The sequence below is a fragment of the Rhinatrema bivittatum genome, chromosome 6 (assembly GCF_901001135.1).
Source record: "Rhinatrema bivittatum chromosome 6, aRhiBiv1.1, whole genome shotgun sequence".
Taxonomy (NCBI): Eukaryota; Metazoa; Chordata; class Amphibia; order Gymnophiona; family Rhinatrematidae; genus Rhinatrema; species Rhinatrema bivittatum.
In genome coordinates, this window is record NC_042620.1 from 251669825 (window position 1) to 251693253 (window position 23429).

General features: G+C 44.4%; 1 protein-coding gene across 1 annotated transcript in view; it reads right to left on the reverse strand.

Moving 5' to 3' along the window:
* Window positions 1-12171, reverse strand: part of TBC1D10B (TBC1 domain family member 10B) — an 81323-nt gene extending 69152 nt beyond the window's left edge. The window contains exon 1 of the mRNA XM_029606793.1: window positions 10705-12171. Coding sequence (XP_029462653.1) covers window positions 10705-11954 — 1250 coding nt within the window. The 5' untranslated portion in view covers window positions 11955-12171. The remainder of the gene's footprint in view (window positions 1-10704) is intronic.
* Between the last annotated feature and the right edge of the window lie 11258 nt (window positions 12172-23429).

Genomic DNA, 23429 nt, shown 5'->3' on the forward strand with positions numbered 1-23429 from the left:
GGAGTGACTTTAAAGCAGTGGTAACATGTTTGGCAAGCCTGGCACCGTGCATCCCAACTTTTGGTCACATTCTCACATCCAAGGTCATTTTGGTCAAGGAATGGCAAGTAAAATCAACGTATACGTTCTGTGGGGAAGGCATCTACAGCTAGCTGAACAATGCGAAAGCTCTCTGGAGCAGGAATCAACAGCTGAACAGCTTGCACGGTGCTACTGTGGGTTAACTGGTCAGGAAAGCAAGAGGACTTGTGAATGGTGCCTAACACTGGAAATGTAACGCCTTCCTACGTCTGAGGTAACGTAAACTCACATTTCTGGTGGCTTCGTTATCCTATTGTTGTACCCAATGTAGTAGAAGGAGCTACACACTACCACACTGGGCAGGATAACAGACAACACTGGCCACCAGAAATGTGGGTTTACTCTACTTCAGACACAGGAAGGAGTTACATTTCCAGGGTTAAGCTCTCCAGGGCAGGCACCTACTCTTGTACAAAGCATAAGCTCTCTGAGGCGGTCACTGACAGCTATACAGTACACCAAAATCAGCATGCACAGAACCAAAGTACATACTTGTTTAGCTAAAAGTGCCCACCCCAGAGAGTCACACTTGCACCTCAAACCAACTCCCTTCCCTGATCCAAGGTAGAATAAAACTCACATTTCTGGTGGCCAATGTTCTTCTACCCAGTGTGGCAGAAACAGCTAGACACTATCACATGGCCACCAAAAACATGAGTTAACTTTTACTTCACCTCAGACCTAGGAAAGAGATTTCCAACGCTGTGCCAATCAAAGCAATTTCAGTTGTCCCCAGCCATACACAGGCACTTCCTGGCACGTACCCCTCACCCCAACACGACCCACCAATAACACTAATTCTCCCTCAACAGACAGGGAGGAGGGGCAGAAGAGAGAAAATGCATCTGCACCATACTCCCCCCACACCTTCCCGGATGAACAGTACCAATCTCCCATGCAATGCCATTGGGCCAGTTACTGATCAGCTGCACACAGCCAATCTTACAGCAAAAGCCTTTTGGTCACAGTCCTTCCATCTTCAAGACCTAGCTCCCTACTGCTATTTTTAAAGCACTTGTATGCATTAGTGTGGATTTTCAGGTTAACTCACACTTGTAGCGCTTTTGTTTTACTGCTTTCTGATTTCCATCCCATCAGCTTACCACAGGTTAACCAAAACCCATGCTAAAAATAACTGTTTTAGCAGGGGTTTTATTACATCAGCCCCAGTGTGGAACAGTAAGGCATGCACCAGGTCAGTCTGTTTCCCCCCACCTTCAATCTTCTGCAAGGGGGGGGGGCGGGGGCGGAGAAGACGCCTCCATCCCGGGACAATCAAGACAATCAAGGGCAGAGCGCACAAGACAACTAATATCGCCCACTGAAATGAAACATTTTCCTTTTAAAAATCTTTCTGATGCTCCGCTGCAATTACCTTGAATTCCTGTAGGCAGCCATATTCAAAAAAGTGCCCCTGCATCATCGAAAACATTGCATAAACTGTTCAGGTCCCTTTCTCTGTGAATTGGATGCACTGTTCTGAACAAGGCTGCTCCCAGGAGCTTAGATAAATAGCAAAGGAGCACCTGAAAAAGAAATAAAACTAATGGTTTACAAGTAAGAGATTTAACAAGAGTAAGAATCGATGTACATCATACATGCATGGTGACAAATGGCATAAGAACATGCCATACTGGGTCAGACCAAGGGTCCATCAAGCCCAGCATCCTGCTTCCAACAGTGGCCAATCCAGGCCACAAGAACCTGGCAAGTACCCAAAAACTAAGTCTATTCCATGTAACCATTGCTAATGGCAGTGACTATTCTCTAGGTGAACTTAATAGCAGGTAATGGACTTCTCCTCCAAGAACTTATCCAATCCTTTTTTAAACACAGCTATACTAACTGCACGAACCACATCCTCTGGCAACAAATTCCAGAGTTTAATTGTGCGTTGAGTAAAAAAGAACTTTCTCCGATTAGTTTTAAATGTGCCCCATGCTAACTTCATGGAGTGCCCCCTAGTCTTTCTATTATCCGAAAGAGTAAATAACCGATTCACATCTACCCGTTCTAGACCTCTCATGATTTTAAACACCTCTATCATATCCCCCCACAGCCGTCTCTTCTCCAAGCTGAAAGTCCTAACCTCTTTAGTCTTTCCTCATAGGGGAGCTGTTCCATCTCCTTTATCATTTTGGTCGCTGTCCTCTGTACCTTCTCCATCGCAACTATATCTTTTTTGAGATGCAGCAACCAGAATTGTACACAGTATTCAAGTACACAGTTTAAGTTAAAACAGCAATAGAAATTCAGAGTTCTAAATTAAACACCAATTCACACAGACAGACAATACCAAGAAACTCCAGGCAGTGTCACTTTGAAATTCACTTAACACAACACTACAAAAGTCCCTGTGTACTTTGTATCTATTTGTGCTGGCAGAGGAGCGGGGCAAAAGTAGACATATACATTTGAAAATACTATTAGTTTAATCCCCAACTAAAGTTTCCAATTATGCCTCTTTTTAATGCAGCTAAAGTATGCACATATACTTAGCCAATTATGTGGGGTGCAAGCTCCACCCCAGGGAAGTTAGCCAACCACAGTAACTCAGTAGTCATCCAACCAGATCCCTATGAAAATTGCTCTCATAATGATGATTAACTTGCTCTAAAACAAAAGTACATTCTTTTATGATGTACTTGCATAGAATGCTTTGCTTATTTAGTTTTATTGTACTGCACATTTAGCAGCAGAGTGAATAAAGTAATGGAAGATTAAACCAGGTCAGGTGACAATTGATGGGGTCAGGAGAAGAACTAAGAAACCTGAGCCATTCCAGATCAAACATCCTCTTTTCCACAGCCCAAGAAAAGCATCAGTCCTGTACTTCCCACTGCAGATGGTGTCAAAAGTCACATGTAAAGGAGTAAAATAAATGTATATAAAAATATTTTGAAAACAGATAAAACCTTCACACCACCTGTCAAATCGCTAAAGATTAATTTTTGCTACATGTTCCCTGTAATTTTCACATAAGAACATACCATACTGGGTCAGACCAAGGGCCCATCAAGCCCAGCATCCTGTTTCCAACAGTGGCCAATCCAGGCCATAAGAACCTGGCAGGTACCCAAAAACTAAGTCTATTCCATGTAACCATTGCTAATGGCAGTGGCTATTCTCTAAGTGAACTTAATAGCAGGTAATGGACTTCTCCTCCAAGAACTTATCCAATCCTTTTTTAAACACAGTTACACTAACTGCACTAACCACATCCTCTGGCAACAAATTCCAGAGTTTAATTGTGCGTTGAGTAAAAAAGAACTTTCTCCGATTAGTTTTAAATGTGCCACATGCTAACTTCATGGAGTGCCCCCTAGTCTGTTATCCGAAAGAGTAAATAACCAATTCACATTTACCCGTTCTAGACCTCTCAAGATTTTAAAGACCTCTATCATATCCCCCCTCAGTCATCTCTTCTCCAAGCTGAAAAGTCCTAACCTCTTTAGTCTTTCCTCATAGGGGAGCTGTTCCATTCCCCTTATCATTTTGGTCGCTCTTCTCTGTACCTTCTCCATCGCAACTATATCTTTTTTGAGATGCGGCGACCAGAATTGTACACATTATTCAAATTGCAGTCTCACCATGGAGCGATATAGAGGCATTATGACATTTTCCGTTTTATTCACCGTTCCCTTCCTAATAATTCTTAACATTGTTTGATTTTTTTTTTACTGCTGCAGCACACAGTCGACAATTTCAATGTCACTATGATGCTTAGATCTCTTTCCTGGGTGGTAGCTCCTAATATGGAACCTAACATTGTGTAACTATAGCATGGGTTATTTTTCTCTATATGCATCACCTTGCATTTATCCACATTAAATTTCATCTGCTATTTGGATGTCCAATTTTCCAGTCTCACAAGGTCCTCCTGCAATTTATCACAATCCGCTTGTGATTTAAATACTCTGAATAATTTTGTATCATCTGCAAATCTGATTTCCTCACTCGTCGTATTCCTTTCCAGATCATTTATAAATATATTGAAAAGCACCGGTCCCAATACAGATCCCTGAGGCACTACACTGCCCATCCCCCTCCACTGAGAAAATTGCCCATTTAATCCTACTCTCTGTTTCCTGTCTTTTAGCCAGTTTGTAATCCATGAAAGGACATCACCACCTATCCCATGACTTTTTACTTTTCCTAGAAGCCTCTCATGAGGAATTGTCAAATGCCTTCTGAAAATCCAAATACACTACATCTACCGGTTCACCTTTATCTACATGTTTATTAACCCCTTCAAAAAAGTGAAGATTTGTGAGGCAAGACTTGCCTTGGGTAAAGCCATGCTGACTTTGTTCCATTAAACCATGTCTTTCTATATGTTCTGTGATTTTGATCTTTAGAACACTTTCCACTATTTTTCCTGGCACTGAAGTCAGGCTAGATGGTCTGTAGTTTCCCGGATTGTCCCTGGAGCTCTTTTTAAATATTGGGGTTACATTAGCCACCCTCCAGTCTTCAGGTACAATGGATGATTTTAATGATAGGTTACAAATTTTTACTAATACATCTGAAATTTCATTTTTTAGTTCCTTCAGAACCCTGGGGTGTATACCATCCGGTCCAGGTGATTTACTATTCTTCAGTTTGTCAATCAGGCCTACCATATCTTCTAGGTTTACCGTGATTTGGTTTAGTCCATTTGAATCATTACCCATGAAAACCTTCTCCGGAACGGGTATCTCCCCAACATCCTCTTCAGTAAACACTGAAGCAAAGAAATATAGTTTAATCTTTCCACGATGGCCTTATCTTCTCTAAGTGCCCCTTTAACCCCTCAGTCATCTAACAGTCTGACTCCCTCACAGGTTTTCTGCTTTGGATATATTTTTAAAAGTTTTTACTGTGAGTTTTTGCCTCTACGGCCAACTTCTTTTCAAATTCTCTCTTAGCCTGTCTTATCAATGTCTTACATTTAACTTGCCAACGCTTATGCTTTATCCTATTTTCTTCTGTTGGATCCTTCTTCCAATTTTTGAATGAAGATCTTTTAGCTAAAATAGCCTCTTTCACCTCACCTTTTAACCATGCCAGTAATCGTTTTGCCTTCCTTCTAACATTCTTAATGTGTGGAATACATCTGGACTGCGCTTCTAGGGTGGTATTTTTTTTTTAACAATGTCCACACCTCTTGCACACTTTTTACCTTTTTAGCTGCTCCTATTTCTCTCATGTTATCAAAGTTTCCCTTTTGAAAGTTTAGCACTGGAGCTGTGGATTTGCTTACTGTCCCCCTTCCAATCATTAATTCAAATTTGATCATATTATGATCACTATTGCCAAGCGGCCCCATCACCGTTACCTCTCTCACCAAATCCTGTGCTCCACTAAAAATTCGATCTAAAATTGTTCCCTCTCTCGTCAGTCGCTGAGCCAATTGCTCCATAACACTGTCATTTATTCTATCCAGGAACTTTATCTCTCTAGCATGCCCTGATGTTACATTCACTCAGTACTCTTCCCCAACACACAAGGGATTTCTACCCATAAAGATTTGAATGTACATTTAGTCTCATGCAGAATCTTTATCCTGTTGGACTCTATGTCATCCTGGACATAAAGCGCTACATCGCCTCCCGGGTGCTCCTCTCTGTCACTGAGATATAATTTGTACCCCGGTATAGCACTGTCTCATTGGTTATCCTCCTTCCACCATGTCTCTGAGATGCCAATTAAGTCTATGTCATCATTCACTGCTATACATTCTAATTCTCCCATCTTACTTCTTAGACTTCTGGCATTAGCATACAAACATTTCAAAGTGTATTTTTTGTTTGCATTTTCATTCTGCTTTTTAACTGACAGGGATATACTGGAATTTTTTTTAGCTCAGGTGAGTTATTAATTACAGGCACTTGCACTACTTTTCTTATTATTGGAACCTCACTGTCGGGATGCCCTAATTCTAATGCATCATTCGTATCCTTTGAAGATACCTCCCTCCGAACCATGCGCTGCTGAGCGACTGTCGGCTTTCCCTTTTGTTCTAGTTTAAAAGCTGCTCTCTCTCCTTTTTAAAGGTTAACACCAGCAACCTGGTTCCACCCTGGTTAAGGTGGAGCCCATCCCTTCAGAAGAGACTCTCCCTTCTCCAAAAGGTTCCCCAGTTCCTTACAAAACTGAATTCCTCTTCCTTGCACCATCGTCTCAGCCACGCATTGAGATTCCGGAGCTCTGCTTGCCTCTGGGGACCTGCACATGGAACAGGGAGCATTTCAGAGAATGCTACCCTGCAGGTTCTGGATTTAAGCGTTCTACCTAAGAGCCTAAATTTGGCTTCCAGAACCTCCCTCCCACATTTTCCTATGTCGTTGGTGCCCACATGTACCACGACAGCTGGCTCCTCCCCAGCACTGTCTAAAATCCTATCTAGGTGACGCGTGAGGTCCGCCACCTTCGCACCAGATGGGCATGTTACCAGGCGATCCACATGCCCACCAGCCACCCAGCTGTCTACATTCCTAATAATCGAATCACCAACTATGACAACCAACCTAACCCTTCCCTCCTGGGCAGTAGCACTGAGAGACAAATCCTTGCTGCAAAAGGACAATGCACCACCTGGAGAGCAGGTTCTTGCTACAGGATCCTTTCCTGCTGCACCAGGTTGATGCTCTCCGATCATGAGAACTTCTTCCTCCAAGGCAGCATCAGAGCTGCCAGTCTGAAGTTGGAACTTGGCTACTATGTCCCTGAAGGTCTCATCTATATACCTCTCTGTCTGCCTCAGCTCTCTGTCTGTGCCCGCTCTCCCAGCGCATGCACAGGCCAGTATCCTGTGCATGCGATTCAGTAAACTAAAATATTTACATTAGGGCCCGCAGTAAAAAGAAGCAGCTGTCAACGGGTTTGACAGCCGACGCTCAATTTTGCTGGCATCGGTTCTCGAGCCCGCTGACAGCCACGGGTTCGGAAACTGGCAAAATTGAGCATCTGGTTTTCAACCCGCGAGCCACGGGCTGCTTTTACATTTTTTTTTTAACTTTTGGGACCTCCGACTTAATATTAGAAAGGGAATGGTTAATACAACGGAAAATGTCATAATGCCTCTATATCGCTCCATGGTGAGACCGCACTTTGAATACTGTGTACAATTCTGGTCACATCTCAAAAAAGATATAGTTGCGATGGAGAAGGTACAGAGAAGGGCAACCAAAATGATAAAGGAGATGGAACAGCTCCCCTATGAGGAAAGGCTGAAGAGGTTAGGGCTGTTCAGCTTGGAGAAGAGATGGCTGAGGGGGGATATAATAGAGATATTTAAGATCATGAGAGGTCTTGAACGAATAGATGTGAATCTGTTATTTACACTTTCGAATAATAGAAGGACTAGGGGGTATTCCATGAAGTTAGCAAGTAGCACATTTAAGACTAATCGGAGAAAATTCTTTTTCACTCAACGCACAATAAAGCTCTGGAATTTGTTGCCAGAGGATGTGGTTAGTGCAGTTAGTGTAGCTGGGTTCAAAAAAGGTTTGGATAAGTTCTTGGAGAAGTCCATTAATGGCTATTAATCAAGTTTACTTAGAGAATAGCCACTGCTATTAATTGCATCAGTAGCATGGGATCTTCTTAGTGTTTGGGTAATTGCCAGGTTCTTGTGGCCTGGTTTGGCCTCTGTTGGAAACAGGATGCTGGGCTTGATGGACCCTTGGTCTGACCCAGCATGGCAATTTCTTATGTTCTTATGTTATGTTTTTAAAAAGTTGAAAAAAAAAAGTCTAGTTTTGTAGTCGTTTCTCACTGCTTAAAGAGACAGTACCATGATGGCCACAGCATATTGCAGCATTTTCCTATGGAACAGCAGCATTGATTGTCCCTACCTTCTGCACAAGCATTTCAACAGAAAATCCATTTACCGTTCCTGCTCCCTAACCCAAAATCACACGGAAGTTTAGACTGACCCTGTACATATGTACTCACTCCCATCATTCATGCACACAAATCACAAACTTTAGGAAAAACCACAAAAATGCCAAACATCAGCCAAAAATATAACACATATAAAGAAATATCTGAACTTCTCCTATGTCAGAGAGGGCAGACCAGAATAAGGGTTCTCCCTCCACCTCAGGGTAGGGGGGAGAGTTTCCTGCTCCTCATGCTGATCTTCGAGGTAGAGCACAAGTATGTCTAGTCATGCTGAAAGAGAGATAAAAGGATAGTCACTGAAGATGCCTCAAATGCATACATCTCTAACACCACTACCTCATCAACTCCACAGCAAACTCCAGGGAATGCACACATGCATTCACTGGTGGCATACCTGGTCAACAGCCCTATGTAGAGATTGCTGTACCCTCTGGAGAGTAAGAAGAGAAAATAAGAAACAGATTACACTAAGAAGCATGAACTGAACAGACACTGTATAGGCAAGATGCACAGAAGTAAGAAGACATAATGTAACCAAGAAAACAAACATGACAGTCTATTCAGGAGCACAGAAAAAGCACATGCCTTTTTGCTGCATCCAACAAAAGATGGTGCCTAAAACACAGGAAGGAAACATCACAGTGCACGCACACACATACAGACGGAAGAAAATAGAAAGAGGAAACAGGCATGGGGTTAAAATGGACCAAATGACATAAGCAGACAAAATAGGAGAATACAGCAGATGCCACACCAGAATATTCCAAAGATAGATACCTTACAAAAAGACATTTATAGATACAAAACATGACCATGATATACAGACTGGTACAGGGAATTATTCGAAGAGGGGATGACCTCCACTAGCCACAGCTGGTTCTCTAAGCCCTCATACCCCTAATGGTCCCCTATCAACCAAAGGGGCACCTTTTCTGTCTCCTGGACAAGAGTCTCACAGTGCAAGGTCAATCTGAAAAATGTCCAAAAAATAAACACATTAAAGGACGGAGTCCAAGGGGAAAGCAAAGTATCAGTCCATAGAGAAAATATTCACACCCTCTAGCAGCACACATTGGTCCCATCAACAATCTGAGGATCCCATCCATCTTGCACAAACAAATAAGACACAAAACATGCCAAACTTACAGGACTTGGGAGGAGGACTCATCAGGGATATTGCTCCTTATCCCAGCATTAGTTCCAAAGGACCACTTGCAGGAATGACTGTGGATTCTAGGGGACATGCTGGCCATGAAAGCCACCTTCTCTTTGAATCAAGCAATGAGCATAAACATGCAAGGTCTGCATTTTTATACTGTGATAGGGCAGCACATTACCGCCAGCATTGATTGGGTTCAAATCAGTTTGTGCAGCTTAAGTACAGCCGAGAGATATCTTGTGCTCTTTGAGGATTCCAAAAAGCAGGCTTTAAAGAGGAGGCAAAAGAGAGTGGCAATAATCACTCTTTGGCCTTCAGAAGTATCCATTGGTTTGTACATAATATGGTTACCTCTATTATCCACGTGTACTAGCATATAAAACAGCAGGTAGCGTGCAGTGCATATTAACCTTGAGATACTATATGAACCTATGAGAATTGTACTACAGAAGTTGTCAGAATGCTTGCAGAAGGATAAAGGCAAAATCCTCCTGTGTAATGCCATGACTTGGCACTGTAGGACAGACTGTGATGAAAGAACTTGTGTGTATCATAGATGAAGACCCAGTGGCCAGTACCCCTGACCTATCTGGAAGGGGGTTGTGAGATGCTGAGTTTAAGACAACAATACAGGGGTTGAAGATGGTACAACATGTGCAAGAACTGCGATTACTTTCCCTTCACTGAGAGGATAGAAGACTGTGAACAAAGGAAGCAGAATAAATACTGCATACATAGGAACAAATGGGGGGTGGGGTAAGGAAGGGTAACTTTCATTTGGACATATGCTGGTTTTGTATGCCAACAGTTCCTCATGCCCTACAATAGTGGTTTTAGTAATTACAATAATTTTTTTCCATGTTCAGGAATGCTGGGATTTTCATTTCTTTAAATTTTTATGTTTTTTTAAAATCTGCTCCAGTTTACAAATTATGCTTAAAGATAAACACAGCAAAGTTAAAAAAAAAAACCCAAAACCCAAAAACTCAAACCAGATCCACTTATAAAGCCACATTTTAACTTACTACACAATCTATGCTCAAAATACATTTTCCCCATTAATGCCTACAGACCACAGCATATAAATATTTCAGAGTATGCAAATAAAATGGTTTGAAAATAAGTATGGGCAGGCATTTTTGTCTTTTCACCCCAGATCGTACTGACATGGCCTGTACAAGCTCAGTGTGGTTTCCCCACTTTTTGCAATAGGTCACTGACATCATACTGTGCATGCCTAAAAAGGGATGAGGCTCATGCATAATAAAATGAGACAGCTAGTGCATTTCCACAGCTCGGAGTAAGGCAGGCCTAAAATACCACATTTTTCACCCTATGTCGTCCCCCCATGCAGTCTCTGCTCAAGCTTAAAATAGCAAATATTTTTATTTGCTGGACTGCATGAATAGCTATTTGCCTCAGACTCCTTTCTGGCTTTAAAACTGAATGAATGGAATAGCTCAAACTCTGTTCATAAGTGCTTTGGTAAAAGACAAATTGGCTTTTACCAAAGCAAATTGGTATGTGATGCACATACCAATATTAGAAATTATTCTTGAACTCAAATCAATACTCACATTCCACTTGAGAACTGAGAGCCACCAAGAAAGCCGTATTTATCTGTTTTTCTGTATGCCAGGCCATTTATCTCAGAGTCGGAGCCAAGAGAGCTGGTGTCATCCAAATGGGTAAGTGATTCCAGTGTCCCAGACATCATGCTTACTGAATCCAAATAACTGAGTGTATCCGGGGCTGGTGGCTGGGACCTGGGGGCTGGGATGCCAGGGCCCAGGCTGGAGAGGGACCCCATTACATGCCGTAGAGTAGGATGCCCTGCTCCTCCCAAAACTGGAAGAGAACCAGAGTCCACAACCAGTTCAGTCGTTGCTGCCGGGCAGAGACTGGAATATAAACTGGATTTAGGAGCTATGTGGTACTGGACGGAGGATGATGATGGGGATCTGGGATGATTGTAATCTTGCGGTCCCAAACCACCAGGCAATGGCGGTTTGGATGCAAAGTTATGCTGTGGGCTGCTGGGGACCACCAATGGCTGAACATCAGAAAGCAAGCTGGGCTGGGTCTGAATGTCAGTAGAACAAGGTTTTGGGCTGGTGGGTTCTACAGGTGGATGGCTCTCAGAACCACTCTTGAGGCTGGCAAGTTCTATCAATCGTTGGCTCTCAGAACCACTTTTGGGACTGGCAAGTTCCATTGATGGTCGGCTCTCGGAACCATTTTTGGGGCTGGTGAATTCCACCAACGGCTGAATCTCAGAGGAATACTGCATAACTTCTGGACCTGTCACCACATGGACCTCAGCATTGTACTTAAGTGCAGAGTTTGATGTTGCCACTTCCTGAAATCCCACAGGCGTAACCCCTGTAACAACCATACTTCTTGTGGGGCTGACATTAACCAAACTCTTCATTTCCACATCTTGGGACTCACTAGGCAGGCGGACATCAATTGCGTCATCCTGGGACTTTATCGATCTGGTGGTGGAGGTCACTATGCTAATCTGGCTGGAGGCGTTAGGCGGAACTCCCCTCTCTTCATCTTGCGATACCCACGTTGAGACTGTGCCAGTCGCTCCCGAGTTCTGTAAAGCCCTCTGCGGGATGACATTTATCAGGTCCCTTGACAAATCATCCCCTACCGGGCTTACGTCACTGCCAGATCCCCTCGATGGCGACTCCTGAGACAAGGGTGGGACTCTCTTAGTAGAATCGCCACGACTGGGGCGAGGGGGGCGAGAGGGGGCAGGTACCGCATCCAAATTATTGGTTGCCCCCCCTTTGCCACCCCAGCCAGTACCTCGTTGCATTCCACTGCGGCGCTCACTTAGGGCGGCTACCGCCGCCTCCTTCACACCGCCCCCGCCGGGAACGGCCGCTTCAGGCTGAGGGCGGGCGGGCGGGAGGCAGGAAAACCAGCTGTGATAATGGCCGCGCCGCAATCTCCCCTCTGCGGCGCCGCAATCCCTCTCTCCGGCACTGAGCAGGCGCACGCATTACGTCGCCAGCACGCCGGCCTCTTGCAGCGCCTCTTGCTCCTGGAGCCAGCGGTACGCTGCCGAAGCTCCGCCCACCGGGCGCGCGATTGGGCAGTCCGGCTGTCACGGAGACTAGAACGTAAGAACCACAAATTATTCGAATCGGTTTGGCGCTGTTGACGTGCTGCTCTGCCCGGTCGCGCGGATTGCTGGCTGCCCTACGGAATCGGGGTCAGAGGGAAGGTGGACCGGGAGGGCAGGCTTGTTCTGACCGGTGGAGGGTTGGAGACGTGATTAAAAGGCGATGATTGCTATGATTTTATTATTAGTAAATATAAACGTGATAGTTCACCTTTTCCGAGCTAGTCTCAAAGCGGATAACAATCAAATGTATAGTACATACTCATGGTAGCAGATCCTTCTCCGTTCTCTGATGACAACTTCTGCAGAGGGATAGAGAGGGTGTCGGAGCACTCAATCAGGTTGAGCCTGTGCGGTTCCCATGCTGAATGGGGAGTCCTGCACAAACCAAAGGGCGGATGCAATAGTGCGCGCTCAGCCTAGCGCACAGACTGAACGCGCGTTTTGGCGCTAGAATAACTCCCGATGCAATTGTAACCCTTTCTCTGCTGTTTGCCCTCAGGAGTGGATTTTTTCCATATGGGGGGAATGGCTTAACCTTTTTAAGCCCAGGCGGTGAATGTGAATCCTCTCAGGCAGGACCTGACGTGGTTGTTCAAAAGAAACTACTTTGATTTGCAGAAATTAAATAAATGTTCAATCGATATGTTACTTGTTTTACTTCACATCCGTGTTCAATTTGGGTCATACATAGGGAACTCTCTTCTTCACTCTGTGCAGGTGTCCTTAGTACTACTCTCTGGGAGCAGCTCACCACCATTTCTTGTCTGGGGCAAGGGTCCCAGCTGGGAAGGGAAACCTATTGAGGAGAGCCCCCTAAATCCTGAAAAAAGTCTCGTTCCTGCTGTCCAACAGAGTCCCAGATTTCCCCAGCTTGTGTCCTGGCGTTCCCTAGGGTGGAGATCAGGTGGGGTCTCCGATTTGATCTTGAAACCCTTCTCCACTGGACTCTTTCTGTAGTTTGACCTTTTAGGGGAAAAGAGCCTTTTCTAGTTACAAGCAGGGCTTTTACAGTCCAGCCACACAATGAGGAGAGATGGTACCAAAAAAACTCACTAAAACACAACTTTCAAAAATCCAAACTTCACCACTGGGTGAGGAGTTACTGTAGTCCTCTCACTAGCTGGAAAGGAATAACCAGGTCTTCTCCCTCCTGCCCCATGGTTATGGAGGTTGCCTCCCTAGCAAGAACAAGATTCACCTAGGCACAAACAAATTTAGAAAATCTTCTTACTACTCTCAGGAAAGGATAGCCCCTATCAGGGAAGGCGTGTACTGGAATTGGGCAATCTACCAACAAAAAAAAAAAGCATAGCGCAAAACCAGCTCCTCTCTCAACAAAACTCAAACTAAACTAACCACACTCACTCTCCCCTCCCCTTTTTCTGAACAAGGACTGAACCATTGCAGGCATCCTCAGGGGAAGGTGCTGCAAGGAATGGTCTGTCCCTCCTAGCTGTTACCTACCAGGCAGGGATCTAGGGCCAGCTAATTCCCCACACAATAATGGGATTAGCACATCCAAAACAAGTGTCCAAAGCTGCACATAGCTAATAGAACTCATCACATGTAAATGTCATGTTGATAAGGCTATTAGCTAGTATCCCCGACGTAAAAAATCACAGTGCTCCCGATGCATATGTTTTAATCCTCAAAAATTAATGCCAGCCCCGGAGCTTTTCTGTAGTTTTTCCTTCTTAATATCGTCGCGATACCAAGTTGGATGAACCACAGAAAGCAGCATTGAAAAAAAAAAGGCTTGATGGCGGTTAGGTTAGGAAAACAGACGCTCAATTTACCAGCATCCGTTTTCCTAACCCATGGCTGTGTGTGCACAGCCAAGTCTTCTGGTAATCCGATGCCAAGGATACGCTAGGGATGCACAGTTTCCCCTAGTGCGTCCTTTTTAACATGGCTGTTCATTTGCATATGGTATTGCGCGCCAAGAAGAGGAGAATGGATGCACGTTAGGAAAATGGGTGCTCAGTTTGGATGCCTGTTTTTTGGGGGTTTTTTTAATTTATTTTCAAATTTTTGAAAATTTACTAGGAATAAACATTCCTATACAGAAAAATCAATGTCAATAAGGTAACAAATAACACAATAAAGTAAATATTATATTCCATATAGTATGACATTTAAATTATAAGAAAAATAATAGTACTTGGGGGCAGAATGGAGCATATCTTCAATATAAATTTAACTCAAACATTTATAATTGATAACTCACCGAGTTGCTACCACTTCTTACACTATTTCACACCGAGCCTGTGGAAGTTATAACAGGGGACCGTCCTGCTAAGAATGATCTCAATTGCACAGGATCAAGAAAAACATAATTTTCATTCAGATATCTGATGCATGCCTTGCAGAGTTATTTCAAAACGAAGCGAGCTCCCAATTTGAAAACTTCAGGTCGCAGCCTAAGAAATTCCTTTCTGTGTACCTGACCACATCAGGCAATATCCAAATAGGATTGCCGTAAAAGGGAGATTGCCTGTTCCTAAAGAACAGACGCATGACATGATTTTTTTCAGAAAGAAAGGCAAACGACAGTAACATAGGTCTTCTTAAGTTAATCTGCAATTCTGACGACATTTCTAATATATTAGTCAGTTCCAAAGACTGTTCTTATTCCTCATTTTGTGGTTTTTGCTGAAAGTAAAATGCTTTTACAACGACTGGCAAAACGGACTCTGGAATCTTGAGAACTTGCATCATGTATGTTCTAAACAAATCCATTGGAGAAATCAATCTCACTACAGGAAAATTCAAGATCTGGGGATTGTGAGCACGTAAAGCATTCTCTATTGACTCTTGGAGAAGAGACGGCTGAGGGAGAATATGATAGAGGTGTTTAAAATCCTGAGAGGTCTAGAACGGGTAGATGTAAATCGGTTTTTTACTCTTTGGGATAATAGAAAGACTAGGGGGCACTCCATGAAGTTAGCATATGGCACATTTAAAACTCATCGGAGAAAGTTCTTTTTCACTCAACGCACAATTAAACTCTGGAATTTGTTGCCAGAAGAAGTGGTTAGTGCAGTTAGTATAGCTGAGTTTAAAAAAGGATTGGATAGATGAGAGGTGACATCATCCTGACAAATGGCTGCCGAAATGTAAGCCTCTCCTGACAACAATGTGAATCTCCTCGAATCTCCACCATCTGCGGCTCAATCTCTGCGTTTTTGGCCCACAATACTATATTAACTAAAACTGATGACGGCCAGGCGGAAAAATATAGACTTAAAGAAGTTTTCATACCAAAAACCAGTTGCGGACGAAGAGGCCTGTGGAACAGCGCTAGCGATGGGGGAGACGAGCGCCCACATGGAAGAAGTGCTGCTCGATTCGTCGGAAGCTGATGAAAGCGATCTCCCCACGAAAGCCGAAATGAAAAGATGGTTCGAGGACCTGAAATCCGACATCACAAAAAACCACTAACGAGATTATGAGCTCCATCGACGATCTAAAGGGAGAGCTTGCTTAACATGGCCGCCATCTCTTCGAGGTGGAGACGCGGGCGGAGGCGAACTCCCATTTTCCCATTGTGGGAGCCTCAGAGAGAATGGCCATAAGCGAGGAACCTACACTTGGGGAGGCCCTCTGACGTCACTGGTAGAGCCACTGCTGCTTCCACCCCTGCTGCTGCTTGCTGCCTCAGATGGGAGCGAGACTGCAGGCATGTTGTTGCTGCTGGCGGCGGTCTTCCCGGTTCAAGCTGGGGGCCAACAGCGAGTTGGACCGAGAAGGGCATCGGAGCATGCTCGAAGATCCGTGCAGCTGGCGAGAAGAGGAGCAACCACTGCCATGTGGGGGCCGCACTGCAGGAAGCTGCCAATGAAAAGTGGGGACTGCTGCTGGGACAGCCCAACTCCACTGCCCAGGAGAGAAGAGAACTGGGACAGGCTTTGTTAGTGAGTGCAAGGGACGTGGGCCACAGGGTCCTAGGGTCTGGATCCATTGAGCAAACTCTTAAAGGGACAGATCCCAAAGTAAGCAGGCTGCAGAGGAGCTTTTCTACTCTAACCCTCTCTTTCCAGGACTGTGGCAATAGTAGTGCTAGGATTGGGGGGGGGGGGGGGGGGAGATGATTTTGGCTGCATGGAGGCTGTGGAAAACAGAACAGGAGAGCAGGAAGTGCCAAAGAGGATCTCTACACACACTGTACAACGCTGACTGAGGAAATGGGCTGGCGCCTGTTTGTATTTGTCTCTGTGTTGTCTGCATTCTTTTTCTCCCAGCAACAGTGTGAAAAGGGAACCAGTACTGATGTGTGCCTATATGGCCATGTAATGAAATTGTGCCCAGAAGAGAGAAGTTTGCTGTGCTAGAACTCCTCCACAGATGCCAATGGATCATCTGCTATTGGGATACTAGCTATTTTGAGTACACAGAGTCATATACTGACTGAATTTCATGGTTAAAGGCTTGCATTTCTTATGCAGATTCTGTGCATTTTAGCTGCTGAAGTGATTGCTTGCTATGTAGAGGTATTTCAATGATTCATTTTTGTCTGATTGTTTCCCCTCCCCCAAAGGGCATGCTTTGCAAAATGCACGTTAGTGGTTTTTCCTTTCAATCTGCATCCAGCTTATACATAAGGAGGTGCACACTGAATAAGCCAGAGAGCAGGAAATTTTGTCCTGATATCATCCTGGAAGTGTTCTGCTAAAGTTAGAACAGTGATTTTTCCAACCAGGCTTAACTGGCAAAGTTTATCTGGCTAATGCTGAAGATTGATGCAAACGTAACCACACCCATAGAACGACTCCTGCCTTGCCTTTTTTCATCTGGCTAAATTTTAGTTTCTAGTTCAGTAATGACTTACCCAGGTACAATTGTACCCGTGAGGGGGCAGGAAATTCTAATCTCGGGGTTTGTCTGACTAACTTAAAAGTCAGCTGGACAAATCCTTTGGAATATGAGCTCAGTGAGTTTTTACCTTCACTTGTCAGTGTGCCAATTTTTTTCTGCGCTCTTAGAGACCAAAAACGATGAGGCTGAAGTCTCTCTCCTAGTCCAGAGAAGCAGATTGGTGGCCATGCAAAAAACTGTTTTTGAAAGTATTTCTCTTTTTTTTTTTTTTTTTGCTTTTTTCGAGAAACATAGGAGTGAAAGAACCATTTAGGCGGGAAGCAGAGTAGACGATAGCTGTTCCTCTCTATTCAACCAAAATCAAACCAACAAAAAAAAACACTGCTGTCATATAGGAAAAGAAGAAGTGTGATTTTTGAGCAGGAAGTGGAGCCTGAGAGATATCAGTTCCAGCACAAACTATGATGCAAACGAGACATCCTATTTCTGCATCGTAAAATGAAGTTTCCTGCATCCTCCTGGTATTGTCACATCATCTTATCTTCCAGGCTCCTATTTTATCTGTGTCATGCAGACAGCCAGAGCTCCAGTGTCCTTTCCCCATCCCACTATGTTCCGTCCTATGTGGCCCATGAGTCCCATCTGTCTTTGTGGGATGAGGAGGGGATAGGACTGACCCATGTACCCTTTCCATCTCTGTGTAACAGCAGAAGGAAAGGACTATAGACCTTTTCTGTCTTCTCTGCTACAGTGTTACAAGGGAAGAGAGGTACATGATAAGACTATAAGCCCTTTCTATCCCTCTGTCACTGTGGGAGCGGAGGGTGACAGACCACAAGCCCCATCTGCGTTTGTATTACAGTGAGGGGGAGGAACACTGGACCACAGCAACAACCTTCCCCTGTGTTACAGTAGGAGGCAGATACTGGGGGTTGGTTGGCGAGGACAGTGCAGTGATAATACAGGGATATCCTATGCTTCCCCTTTTCCTAGTTACAATGCTAGAAATTAGCTATTGTGACAATTTTCTCACCACAGATGTTACAGAATAATCTCCATGTTGATTGCACACACAGCCTTTCCTTCCTCTCTCTTCCTGACAGTTTGCTCCCTGCGCCTTCCTCCTACATATTTCCCCTTTGCAGCTAAGGAGACAAGTATTTCTGTAAACCTGACCATCATTAACACATCCCTGGACACTGGCAAATAAAAACAGCCCAGAGATTGTATCTTAATGATGTGGGGGTCCATTTTCAGCCACGGTGTGGCTCAGCTAGTTAGCCAGTTAAACATATCCGGCCAACAGCAGGGTATATTCAGCGGCGCCATTGCACCACTGAATATATCTGGCTACCTTAAAATTAGCCGTTATGTCTAACCGGCTAACTTTGGGACAGCCCTACTTCCTGAGCAGAGTTAGCCAAATAGGTTAAGTGGCTAATTCCAAATATGGGAGTTAGCCGCATAGCTTATGCAGATAACTTTGTTCCTCACGGTAACACCTCCCGCCCACCACCGGAACGCCCCTAATTTATGTGGCTAAATTCTAGAATTTAGCTGCATACGGCTTTCAATATTCCCAGGTAGCCCGGATGGATAACTTTTCAGTTATCCGTCTAAATGGCTTTTGAATATCGACCTCGTCATACCTTGTGAGGTGATGGCCCAGAGAACATGTGTACCTGTGTGTGTGTTTAATCACACGTCTTTATAAAGTAAAAAAAAAAATTGTTAAACAATGGGATCCTCACCCCGAGAGTCTTAAGGCATTCTGTATAGATTAAGGACCCGATTTTCAAAGCCATTTACGTGCATAAAACCTGGTTTTATGCTTGTAAATAGCTGTTACAAAATAGCCCAAGGTTCAGTGCACGCATAAGCTTCCATTTAACCTGGCTTTGCACTTATTTTTGTGCACACCGAGGAGAGACGTACCAGAGGGCCAGAGCTGGGACCTACGTACATACTTTTTGATTTTAAGAAGTAAGTGCTTAAGTTAGCTCACTCAAGTTATACCCTTTGAAGAGCACATTACCTGAGCATTTTCACAGCAAACTTATACGCATAAGCTTGCTTTGAATATGTGGGATAAAATCTGCATGTAAAAGGTAAACACAGATTTTAGCTGATTCTGCACAATTATAAAATCATCCTCTTAAAATGCATGCATCTCATGCAGCGTTGCCAGAAATTAAAACGGGTTTGTAGCCCAAATTAAAAAAAAAAATATATTGTAGCCCAAAAATAGTCTAATTTTTAAATATAAAGGTTAATATAAATGGAGTTGTTAGCAATAGTTTTACTTATGTTTTTATATTAGCCAGACAGACGTGGAGAAAGCATTCCCGTATCCTTGGGAGTGAGCAATAAGGAAAGGATCTGCTCTTTGGAATTTGCCAGGTGCTTCCAAGTAACTTGGGTTAGCCACCGTCAGAGATGGCCGCTGGGTTTGATGGACTTTTGGTCTGACCCAACAAGGTACTTATGTTCGTTACATCTGCATTGTTAAAGCAATCACAAATGTTCATTTATAGTATGGAATTATTATGGATATGCAAGGGGGGGAAATGGTTTTCAGGTTTTGGTTTTTTTTATTTTAGGGGTGTCGTTCCCCCCCCGTGTATTGCTTCTTTTAATGTGTATTTAATTTCTGTAGTTTGTAGAAACAAAATAAACATTACTCCTCCCCCCTCAAAAATAAAGAAAAAGAAAAGAAACAGGGCCTCCCCTGGTCCCCTGCATCCCATCTCACCCACCCCAAAAATGCTGCGGCCAGGAGCCTCCCCAACCCCCATTTTCTAATCCATGGGGCTTTGCTAAACTTGGTTCCATCCTTGAGGTCAGGGCCTGGCGCCTGGTCCTGGCCTAACATCAGGGCCCAGCCCAAGGCTTGGTTCCAGCGCTAAGGCCTAGGTCCTATTTATTTATTTATTTATTTTTATATACCGACATTTGATCTGAGATATCACATTGGTTTACATTCAGGTACTGTAGGTATTTCTCTATCCCCAGAGGGCTTACAATCTATGGGGCAGATTTTCAAAGGGTTACGAGCGTAAGATACGCACGTAACCCCTGAAAAGCCGCCCCTGCCTGCGCCAAGCCTATCTTGCATAGGCTCGGTGGTGAGCGCAAACCCCGGGACGCGCGTATGTCCCGGGGCTTGCAAAAAGGGGCAGGGCCTGAGCCTCCAGACACAGGTTTTAAAATCTGCCCCTAAATTTGTACCTGAGGCAATGGAGGGTAAAGTGACTTGCCCAAGGTCACAAGGCGTGACACTGGGACTCAAACCCTGGTCTCCTAGTTCAAAGCCCACTGCTCTAACCACTAGGCTATTCCTCCTCCCTGGAGCCCACCCTGAAGTTCAGGCCCAGAGTCAAGACCTAGCCTAGGCCAGCTAAAGGCCTGGTCCTGATGCTGGGGCTCAGGTCCAAGACCTAAATCAGATCTCTGACATCTTTTCTTTTCTTTGATTTTTCAAAAAATTATGCATTCGCTTTATGTTTAAACATTTTTATTGGTTTTAAACAGAACAACATGAAACAACAACTCTGAGAGGGCATGGTCCTTGGCCTCCCTCAGTGTACAGAACCAATAAATTAAGTGACAGCGAATTTAGTTCCCTATTGCCCTCCCCCCTTTCCCCATCGAGTAATATCAGTGTATACAAATTATCAAATACATGTCATCACCCATCACCGACCAAGAGACAGAGGTTCCCCCCACATTATTCATTAATAACAAGACTACGACCCTGAGGTGAGAGTGATTGTACATAGGGCTGCCACACCTGAAGAAACCGCTGTCTGTGTCTACGAGAAATTCGGGATGACATACTTTCCATATTCATCATGTTATGCCAGCTATTCCTCCACGCCCAATATGACGGAGCTTCAGGCACCCTCCAAACCGAGAGGATCACCTTCTTCCCCACCAGGCAGGCCTTATGAAGATGCATACGGGAGCCAGGATCCCGATGATGCATTCGCTTTAAGAAGTGACTTAAATTGCGGCAGCTTCAGACCAATGTTAGCTTGAGATGCAACTCAATCTGCTTGGTCTTCAGTGAGTTTAAGAAGGGAAAAGGCTTATTGTTTGGGCAACTTAATGGATGAGGTCCGTATAATGGAGCTTGCCTTTGTATTAAAAGAGTCAATACCTGGCTCTCTCATAATCGTTTAAAACTTAACACCTTAAAAACTGAAATTTTTCATTTATCCCACTATACCAAATTCCTCCCATCGACCTTCGAGTTATCTATTGATGACTATTCCATCCCCATAACTTCTAAGGCCTGCAAACTTGGCATCGTTATGGATGCAGAACTATCTATGATTCATAACATATCCTCAGTTGTTAAATACTCATTTTACAAGATTCATCTACTGAAATGGTAAATGATTTCCTTCTAGTTTTACAGGTTCTAATTCTCACAAGTTTCCCGTCGATAGTAGGGCTGAATTAGCCATGCTGTCTGGGAAGCATCGCAACCCCAAGTAGGCGGAGTTTCCTCAGTAAGTCACCGAGCTTTGACTCTGTGCAGCTGTGCAGTGGTCTTCCCGCGCAATTCCCTCTTCTCCTCAGTTTTTTTTTTCCGCGAGCCGATCGCATGCAGGGTTTTCGCCCTCAGTCGATTTTTTCCAGTCAGGAAATCTTTTTGTGATTTTTTTCGCCTTTTTCGGATATTTTTCGATCCAAGATGGCTCCGAAGCCATCTGGATTTAAATATTGTCAGTATGGCAAAATTATGTCCATCACTGATGGACATAATTACTGCTACATATGTTTAGGCTCCGACCACAACCAAGCCTCATGCAGAGATTGTGGTTGAATGTCACCAAGGGCCCAGCGCCAACGTGCTGAAAAAATGGAGCATCTAAGGATGGGCTCTTACGCCCCAACAACTTCCACACACTCTTCACCGGGACCAACAAAGAAAGAGAAAGTCTCCACCAAGAGGGCCTCCTTCCTCAGACCCACCGAGATGCGTCGACCCACTTCAGGTACCAGGCCCAGGTTTGACAGACCCTTAGAGCCTTCCAAGAAAGCTGGGGCTCCGGCAGCGGTACCGCATAAGGAAAGAGTCAGAAATGTGTCGATCGAGTCACAGGGCTCTGTTTCCGGTCGACCCCGTTCTCCGGCGCCGAAAGCCTCAACACATAAGAAGCGTAAAAGGAGGTTGACACACAGGGCACCATCGGTGCACGGCGCACCATTGGCACACGCACGACACACCGGCGCATGGCACATCACCGGCCCACGGTGCATCTTCGACGCACTCGACTCCATCACATGAGAAGCGTCCTAAACCTACGACGCACCATAAGCATCCAACTCAAACTGCGACTCATTCAACGCAAAAAATATCTCAAAAGGACAAACACATCCATGGAACACCAAGAGGTCCAAGTGCAAGTCCAGAAATTGATATTGAGATCCTTTCTGACCTGGAGTCTCTCTCCTCAAGACAGACATCAATCAGTGAAGACTCTTACTTAGGCCTCTCTTCGGTGTCTCGCACCAAAAGGCTATCTCCTCCATTGCAGTCCCCCTCACAAAGAGGTACAGACCATCACCTGTCATTCCACCTACAGCTCAACTCAAAAGAACGTCTCATCAAGGCATACTATTAGCTGCAATTCCTACAAGACCATCTCCAAGGCCAGTGCACTTACCACCACAACAGGGTACCTTGGCAGCTACAGCCATGAAGAAGATTTCCCACGTTTTAAGTTCTTTTTTTGAGGATCTTGAACATGCAAAAAGTGTTCCACCAATAGAGTCTCCTAACCACTCTCCACCTGCATCACCTTACCTGGACCATCTGATCCAATTGACATTCCAACACCGGTTCCCCTACGCAGTCCAAACTGTCAACTATCTTCATCCTCATTAAATTCCTCCACAGGAATGCCCTCTGACCCGCTGGAAGGTTTACCGGAGCCTTATTCACCTCCAGAAGATCTATCATATGCCAAATTCATAGAAAAGGTTGGAAATCTTCTCCAAGTGGAGACCGGAAAAATCCCTGATCCCAAAACTGAGATGATGGGAATTCTAAAAATTTTCGAGATGCCTCCAGAACCAACAGCATTACCCCTCACTCGGTCCTGGATAGCGTACTTCATAAGATGTGGGAAACCCCCTTTACTACAACTGCCACATCTAGAAAAACAGATCTCAAATACAGGATGTGAAACTCTACGATCTATGAATCCTTTCAACTTTCCCATAACTCCATAGTAGTGGAGTCAGCCTTAGCGAAAGCGAAACGTTCTAAGTTGCACGCAAATGCTTCTCCGAGCTGAGATAACAAATGCTTAGATAATTTTGGCAGGAGAATGTACC